Source organism: Lycium barbarum, chromosome 8 (assembly GCF_019175385.1).
Source record: "Lycium barbarum isolate Lr01 chromosome 8, ASM1917538v2, whole genome shotgun sequence".
In the NCBI taxonomy this organism is placed as follows: domain Eukaryota; kingdom Viridiplantae; phylum Streptophyta; class Magnoliopsida; order Solanales; family Solanaceae; genus Lycium; species Lycium barbarum.
In genome coordinates, this window is record NC_083344.1 from 21,002,785 (window position 1) to 21,012,441 (window position 9,657).

Genomic DNA, 9,657 nt, shown 5'->3' on the forward strand with positions numbered 1-9,657 from the left:
GAGAAAGATAGCAAGAAAGAAAGAAAAAAAGAGAAAGGAGGAGGGTTCGGCCATGGCTAGAAAAATCTAGCCATGGAAAATTGATAAGGAAAAATTATTTCCTCCTAATATTCTAGCTCATTTGGAGGCTCTCTACAACATGGAAGGGTTGTTGGAACAAGAGCATCATTTATTTGCACAAATTCATAACCATAAGTCAAGTGGAAAGTTGAAGGACAAGTGAAGAAGGTAAGGTTCAACTTCCTTTCTTGCATGAGTTATGGATGCTTGATCATGTTGTAATATAGTAAAATAAATGAAACTCATGAAACCTTGTATGTTGGGGTGTAGCCGTGAGTATGGGTGGTTAGCGTAGGAAGAATGAATCAAATTTATTTAGTAGTTTGATTGTTGTGTTCTGGATTTCATGTTGAAAAAAATGAAGGTTTGATGGCTTGAAGTGAATTTGAAATCGTTGTGCATTATTGAAGAATTTAGTATGACATTAGTGTGATTCCTTATATTTGCATGAATAACATTGTTAAATGTGTTGGTTGTTGTTGTAATGTAAAGAAAATGATGAAAAACTCATGAAAAATATACATGTGTGTGTATGGCCGAATGGAATAGTGTATGTGTAGAAAAATGGATTGAATTTATTTAATGGTTTGGAGGATCGAAAGTCGGGTTGTTGTGGTTGAATTTGAAGGAAGGAAATATGTCGTTGTTGTTTCATTGAAGTTGAAGGCTTCGGGCAAAGTAGTATGTTAATTGAGTTGTTGGAATATCATGTGAATTGAATTGAGTTGAAATGAATATAAATGGCTTGTTGTTATCGTTGGCAAGATTGTTGTTATTGTTGATGAATTGTGAATCTAAAATAAGAGAAATGTGTTGTTAATTGTTGGAGTTGGAAAGTCTTGAAGGAAGTAGTATGTTAATTGAAATTGTTATTATGATTGTTGGAATTGTTGTTGATAGTTTGGCCGGGTTGAATTCCCGGATTGTTGCTGATTAAATTGGCTAAGTTGGAGTCTTGGAGACGGTGTATTTACAGGGGAAATGCTGCCGAAATTTCGGCAGACAAAGTGTTACTTTAAAGAACCCACTTCTAAAGGCTCTAATCAAGTTTTGGTAAACATGACCAATTTGTAGATTTTGGCGGATTTGGAACGTGAATTTGGATTCGCATAAGAAGCAGAAAAGGTATGTAAGGCTTCACCCTTCTTTCTATGGCATGTCTTAGACGGAATATGTTGAATGTGAGCCTCGGGAATTACTCTGCCCTCCGGAATCCGCACCCAAAGTTTCCCCTTTTTCAATCAGTAGAATTGAGCTAAAAAGTGTGCAAAATGTTGGAAGAATTTCCTAAACCTCTAGAACTCGCGTAAATAGGATCCGACTACCCTAAAACCCTTACAAGTAACGCCATGACATGTCACATATGTAAATTTGGTACGCCGCCTCATTTGACCCGAGGTGGGCCCATTGTCTCCGGATTTTCCCTATTGCTCCGTTTGGCCTGTTTTGAAGCAGAACCCAAAGAAAACTTTTGATCCTTATTTCGTCCACAGAATGACAAGTACTCTAACTATGCTAACGAGGATACTTCTATGATGACAATGATGAGGTCAAGATTGAGACTGTTCTATGATGATTATGATAAGAATGATTTTCCAAAAATGACTTGTGAAATGTTCATAAAAGGTTCTGAACTTCAAACGCTCCTAACTTCTGTATACTAATTCCGATTGACCCGAAATATGTTCTGAGTCCTCATATGTTCCCCATAACGTCCTTATTCTCAAAGGCTAGAAGTTATGAATTCAAAACATGATTTCCTTTCCAGAAGTTATAAATGTTTTCCAAAATATACATTTTTCTCCAAAATCTAAGTTTTACGATCTTGAAAGTCTTTATAACTAAAACAACGACTACGATACTAGGACGAATAATGATGCCAGACATGATAAAGTGTCTATGACGAATATGTCAAGGATATGTTCTTACCATGACTACGACGATATAAAATGTTGAGCTATTTTTGGATAATGACTATCTTGAAGGTTTCAAAGTATATGAAATAAAATGTTATGATCCTGTTTCATGTTTCCCCGTGATGATATTCTTCATTGATAGTCTCGCCTTATAATTGTTCCTTCAAGGCGAGACATGACGACCAAGATGATTCCATAATACAATCGGAGGTTACCGACCTTACGTCACTCCGATAGACACATGACTTTCCTTGGGCTCTCATGCATGCTTTATACTTATGTATGATTTATTTTATGACACCGTGCCGTCCAACGGGCGGCCGAGCAGATATACACACCACTATAGTGGGCAGCTTATACCCCGGACGCGGGAGGCCTGGACGCGGGCTCACACACCGTTCCTACATGGACGGGCAGTCTATACACCGTTCCTATTGGGACGGGCAGCATTACACCGCACCTATATGGTCGGGCAGTTTACTTACAAATATTTACTTGTTTTTTTTTAAAAGTTAGCATGCATGGCATCCGCCCTAAGGGGCATTCCGATGTACAGATTATTCCTTTACCCCATGATATGCTCAGATAGAGTTACACCGTACCTATATGGTCGGGCAACATTACACCGTACGGATATGGTCGGGCAGCATCACACCGAACCCACACGGTCGGCAGTTTACTTGAGATTTCTATATGTTATTTCTAGAGGTAAAGTTAGCTTACATGATATCTGCCTTAAGAGGCGAACAGAGGTACAAGTTATGTTCTTACTATATACTATTCTCTATGTCTTCTACCATGATCTTATGTTACTATTCATGCCTTACATACTCAGTACAATGCTCGTACTGACCCCTCTTCTTCGGGGGCTGCGTTTCATGCCACGCAGGTACACCAGATGAGCAGAAACGATCATAAAAGATGTTCTAGCGGGGTTGGTAGGCTCCACTCATCCTGGAGTGCTGCCGAGTCAGAGTATCTGAGCCATGATGTTTGTTTGACGTTAGAGACTTTGCAGACAGAGTCATGAGTATAGAGTGTCAGCTTGGTAGACGACTTCACCAGTCAAAATGTTATTACGTTTCATGTCGCGGGCCCCATATGCTAATAGTCATTACTTATGAAAAACAAATGGAGAGCTTACTATGTATTTATTTCTTAATTGATACAAGAGTTTATCTATGTAATAAGAGTCAGCGGGTTCGCTCGGCTCCAGATATGGGGTCGGGTGCCCATCACACCCTAGTAAAGTCGGGGTGTGACAATATCTCCCCCTCAAGGCATTACTAAACAATGTGTAACTAGATCAATGCGGAATCTTCCCAAAGCATAACTCAAATTGTCACTTTCTTCGACGAACTTGCTTCCACCGATCCATATGGCTCCTAAATCTTAAGATACGCACTTAAAGTTATCAAATACCCTCCTTAACCTTATAAGGGCTTTCTGTTCACTTTAGGCTTGCGTTAGTCTACTCATAATTCAAACAACTCGAAATTTCCAAGATGCAACAAAAACTTTCCCTATAACCATGCATAATGAAAAATAATAAAACCTAACTTTACTTTGCCTCACCTTTTCAATAAAAACAGTAAGAAAACAACCGAGAATGTCATGACATGTCGTGAAGCGAACGAGGAGGATAACGAACAAGCGTACGAGGAGTACGACGAGAATGATGATACCAGATGGCTTGGTAGAAGAGCTGGAAGAATTAAAAGATAAGAAAAAGTCAAACAGGGACGAAGCCGAGGTGATCAATCTCGGTAACGAAGAAAATGTCAAAGAAACACGAATCAGTGCTCACTTAGAAGCATCACGGAAAGAAAAGCTCGTAGCTCTGTTAAAGGAATATGTGGACGTCTTCACCTGGTCATACGTTGATATGCCAGGATTGAGCACTAAAATAGTGGCCCACATATTGCCCATAAAAAGAGGCCTCATGCCAGTCAAGAAAAAGACCTGGACATGAGTATTAGGATTAAGGACGAAGTGAATAAACAGATCGAATCCGGGATAGTAGAGGTGACGTCCCACCCCACTTGGTTGGCCAACATAGTGCCAGTACCCAAAAAGGACGGACAAATCCGAATTTGTGTAGACTACGGAGATCTCAACCGGGCCAGTCCAAAAGATAACTTTCCCCTTTCAAACATCCACATTCTTATAGATAACTGCGCTAAACATGAGTTCCAATCTTTTGTGGATTGTTTCGCTGGGTACCATCAGATACTTACGAGCAAAGAAGACGCTGAGAAGACAGCCTTCATCACCCCTTGGGGAGTCTACCATCACCGGGGAATGTCGTTCGGCCTTAAGAATGCTGACATCATATATATTAGAGCCATGACTACCCTGTTTCAAACATGATTCATCAAGAGATCGAAGTCTATGTGGATGATGTTATCATAAAGTCAAAGGAAACCTCAGAGCACACCGCGCACCTGGGTAAGTTCTTTGAGAGGCTTCGCAAGTTCAGCCTGAAGTTAAACTTGGCGAAGTGCGCGTTTGGAGTCCCCGCGGGTAAACAATTAGGTTTCATAGTTAGTCGAAGAGGCATTGAGTTAGACCCCACAAAAATCAAGGCAATTCCGGAACTACCGCCTCCCAAAACCAAGAAAGAAGTCATAAGTTTCTTGGGAAGAATGAATTACATCGGATGATTCATAGCCCAGTCAACTGTGATTGTGGAACCAATCTTTAAATTTCTCAAGAAGGACTCTCCCACAAAATGGACGGAAGAATGCTAAGAGGCGTTCGACAAGATTAAGAAATATCTTTCCAATCCCCCCGTCCTAGTGCCACCCAGGCCAGAGAGTCTACTACAACTGTACCTATCAGTATCAGAAAATGCTTTTGGGTGCATACTCGCCCAACATAACGAGGAGGGCAAAAAGGAACATGACATCTACTATCTGAGTAAGAAATCACGCCCTGTGAGTCAAAATACACAATCGTAGAGAAAACATATTGCGCCCTAACATGGATCACCCAAAAGCTAAGGCATTACTTTTAAGTGTTTACGACTCAGCTCATCTCCAGAATGGATCCTTTATGATATATCTTTTGCCAACCGATGCCCGTAGGAAAGTTGGCTAAATGGAAGATCCTACTAAGTGAATTCGATATTGTGTACGTAGCATAAAGGGCAATAAAAGTGAAGCCCTAGATGACTTGCTGGCGGAAAGTCCTGTCGATGATGAACTCGAATCATTACGGACTTTCTTCCCAGACAAGGAAGTAATGGCTATGGAAGAAGAGATGGCCGAGCCGTACTCAGGATGGAGATTGTTCTTCAATGGAGCGGTTAACTACAAAGGTTCCAGCATCGGAACAGTATTGATATCAGAAATAGGACAACACTATCCAATGGCCGCAAAGCTCAACTTTTGATTTACCAACAACATGGTTGAATATGAAGCATGTATTCTCGGCCTCAGGATGGCATTGGACATGAACATACAAGAGTTGCTAGTAATCTGGGATTTCGACTTGCTCATAAATCAAGTGAAGGGAAATTGGGCAACCAAGAATGATAAAATACTGCCATACGTAAATTTGATACAGAGATTGTGCGGAGATTTAAAAGCATCGACTTCAGGCATACTCCGAGGGCTCAGAACGAGTTTGCTGATGCTTTGGCTACAGTAGCCTCCATGATTCAGCACCTCGAGAGTACACACATTGATCCCCTAGAGATCACTCTGAAGGAAGAATAAGCTCATTTCACACACGTCGAGGCTGAGCCAAATGGCAAGCCATGGTATGCCGATATCAAGGCATACCTGCATAAAAGAGAGTATCCTCCAGAAAGCTCAGCAAATCAAAAGAAAACCATCAGAAGACTAGCCAATGGATTCTTCATAAACAAAAAAGTGGTGTATAAAAGAACACCCGACCTTGGGTTACTCAGATGTGTGGATGCCAAAGAGTCTACAAAATTTCTGAAAGAGGTATACGCGGGGGCAAGCTGACCTCACATGAATGGATTTTTCCTGGCAAAGAAGATCTTGAGAACGGGATACTACTGGATGACCATGGAGCATGACTTCTGTAAATATGTAAAAAAATTCCATCAATGTCAGATACACTGAGACTTAATCAAGGTTCCTCCGACATAACTACATGCAATGAGTTCCCCTTGGCCATTTGTGGCATGGGGGATGGACGTCATCGGACCCATCGAACCATCAGTATCCAATGGACATCGATTCATTCTAGTCGTCATCGACTATGTAACGACCCTCCCGGTTGTTATGAAGAATATAGGATCACCCTACCATATATGACCTTCCCAAGGGTAGAACGAGCTAATAGAAACTCGATTGTATAATTCTAAGAACTGAAAACTTGGTTTGTGTGTGATTATTGTTGATTTGTGTTTAGTCCATTAGGGGGTGACGTAGGAGATTAGAACTCCGTTAGGAATTCCGAGGCCACGGGTGAGTCCGTATGGTGTTTATATATCTATGGGCATGTTTTGCTTATGTTTGTGAGGCCTCGGATGAATTGGTGGTTGGTAGAGTTGAAAAACTATGAAATTAGCGATCATACTGGTTTAGTGGCACCGCTGCAGTGGAAGAAGTACCAGTGTGGCGGGGCCGCTGTAGCGGCGGCCCTCTCGCCGTCGCGGTCGTTCGGGAAAATGGGGTGTCCGCTATAGCGGGCACTGGATCGCTACAGCGGACCGCTGCAGCGACGGGTGGACCGCCGTAGCGGTCGACGGGGACAGAATCTCGATTTTAAAACACTTAGTTTCGAATTCTTTATTCATAAAACTCCAAAACAGTTCCCAACAAACACCTAGGGTGAAATTACAAGTTAGGGCAAGAATATCCTTGAGAGGCAAGTCTCAACCATTCCTTCCATCATTACGCTTTCATCTCTATGATTATCATCCCTTTATGGGTCTACAATTTGAATTGGGAATAGTAACCCTAGAACTTAATAGACTTTCAATAGTTGGTGAGTTATGATTGTTATTTTGTGTTTATCATCTAATTGGCTGGGTTATCACTTTTTAATCAAAAATTGAACCATTAGAGACATGAACTAAGTGAATTGAGACTTAGGGTTTTATAAAAATGGTAGCTTGACCATAGAAAATTGTTTGTAAGTGGTAATTTGATTAAATAGCCTTGCAAATTGATAGTTCGTGGTTGTAAGGCCAATTTTAGATTGTTTTACACCTAGTAATCATTCACCCGTTAGAAAGGGGTAAGGTGGAAGGATGTTCATTGAATTGATTTTGTGACGAGTGATTGTGACTTATTTATCATCTCAATTTACTAGACTTTGAGCGTTCCGAGGCATTAAGGAAGGGAAAGGATATAGCGGAGTAATCTGCATTGTTCCAGCTCTACAGTTAAGGTGGGTTACGGTCTACTTGAGTTAGACTTTAATTAGTTGATTGTATGTGTTGTGAAATTGATAGGAGAAAGCATGTCTAGTCTTTAAGCATAATGTGTGTGGTTGAATTTCCTATTTGCTATTGATTGAGTGGTTATGTGGGCTTAGTGCCACTATTTGATATGTTGGGACCTACAAGTTGATGATGTTGTGGTGAGAAGTTAATATGATCTGCTTGGTGAAATTGAGGTACAAAATGATGGATCGATTATTGAAAGCGATGTGACAATAAATATGAATATATATGAATAGGCTTATTTAACCGGGGGTAAGGATGAGACCTAGATATGAACAGGAACATTTGACCGGGGGTGAGGATGTGGCCTAGTTTTGAGCTCGAGTCCGAGGAGTGAATCCAAAACGAGTGGTACCTGGATACCATGGGTCCCCTGCAGGTCATGACTACTGAGCAATGACATCAGTTAGCATGTGTGTACAGTGTGTATTTGGTTGTTGTTGGTAGAATTATTTCTATTGTTTGCTTCCATTAATCTGATTCTTGATATCATTGGGTGACTTGATTGTTAATATCCTTGGTTGACGTGTTGTTGGGTTACTTGATTATGTGTTGTTGACTGGTCTGTTTATTTTATTGATTTTATGATTCATGCATGATACTAATCTTAGTCAGCCTATGATATCTACCGATACATAGTGTTTGTACTAATACTTCCTTGCTGCATTCTTTTGAGTGCAGATTGTGATCCAGTCATTGTGGGTTGGGTCATGACAGACTACTTCACTAAATGGGTGGAAGCAACTTCTCACAAATCAGTTACCAAGAAAGTCGTGGCTGACTTCATCAAGAACAATCTCATACGCCACTTCGGCATGCCCGGGTCCATCATAACAGACAATGAAGCAAATCTGATGAAAGACATCTGTGAACAATTCAAGACAACTCATACGAACTCTACCACCTACCGGCCACATATGAATAGAGTCGTGGAGTCTGCCAACAAGAACATCAAAAGAATCTTGCGAAAGATGATCGATAACTACAAGAATTGGCACGAGCAGTTGCCTTATGCTCTGTTGGGGTACAGAACAAAAACCCGAACATCCACCGAGGCAACCCCATACCTCCTTGTCTACAGTACAGAAGCGGTCATACACGCAGAGGTGGAAATTCCTTCACTCAGGATCATCCAAGAGGCAGAGCTAAATAATGCAAAATGGGTCAGAAATTGCTATGAGCAACTGGCCATGATAGATGAAAAGAGAATGGTGGCAGTATGCCATGGACAGCTGTACAGATAAAGGATGTTTCGAGCCTTGAACAAGCAGGTTTGAGCCCGACTCTTCCATATTGGGCAACTCGTACTCAAGCGAATCGCCCCCCACCAAGAAGAATACAAAGGAAAACTCACGCCAAATTGGAAAGGACCATACATGGTCAGAAAAGTACTATCAGGAGGAGCCGTGGTCCTAGCCGAGATGATCGGACAAGAACGGCCTAAAGCTATCAACACAAACGTGCTCAAGAGATATTATGTTTAGGTTCTATTTGCTTGCAAAAGGCATTGATATTTCCTTGCAATCGCATTTCGTAATAGAATAGGAAAACAAACCATCTATTTAATGAACTACGCAATGACCTAACTTCCCCATATTGGGATACGTAGGCAGTCCATATCGGGATACGTAGGCAGTCCATATTGGACCCGGTCGCATTACTAGTGAAAACCAAAAATCTAATTACTTTAATTTTTGAACTACGTTCGACCTAAATTCCCGCTGCAATGAGATACGTAGGCGCTTTCCAGCTCGGTCGTCATAAAGAAAAATCCATGGAACCCTTAGGAAATCTCAGAGACACTAAGACAGGGGAATCAGTAAGATCAGGATGTAAGAGCGGTGCAAAAGTCATCCAATATCAACCCTACACTGGGGCAAGAGTTTTGAGAAAACCTCAAAAATTCCTATCAGAAACAGCCAACAAGGGAGATGGCAAAGCAAAGCCGTACACTGAGGCAAATTTTTTTAGGAAAGCCTAAAAAATTCATACGCGATGAGACAATGCAAGAGTTAGTCAGCGCAAGACTTCAGACTGGGGCAGAATTTTTTAGAAGGATCTCAAAAATTCTATTAGCTCAGGGACTTAGCAACAACATCTCCTGGAAGATCGGAAGATCTTGTTCAAAAAACACATGTCATGTCACACAAAATAAAATAAAGATTTTTTGAAGAAAACAACACGCATTTTATAAATTTTACTTCAGATTTTCAAAAACCAATTAACACAAGCACGCTCTAAAATCATCTCTCGAAA

At 41.0% G+C, this 9,657-nt stretch overlaps 1 protein-coding gene across 3 annotated transcripts in view; it reads left to right on the plus strand.

Moving 5' to 3' along the window:
* Nucleotides 1-9,092, plus strand: part of LOC132606031 (uncharacterized) — a 38,156-nt gene extending 29,064 nt beyond the window's left edge. The window contains exon 4 of one of the 3 annotated variants that reach the window (XR_009569579.1): nt 2,866-3,408. Coding sequence is in view for 1 of the 3 variants with exons in the window: in XM_060319325.1 (XP_060175308.1) it covers nt 8,083-8,645 (563 nt within the window). In the remaining 2 variants the exon portion in view is untranslated. Of the gene's footprint in view, nt 1-2,865; nt 3,409-8,082 lie in introns of those variants that run through there. The other 2 variants (XR_009569578.1, XM_060319325.1) reach the window with 2 other exon arrangements.
* The last annotated feature ends 565 nt before the right edge of the window (nt 9,093-9,657 follow it).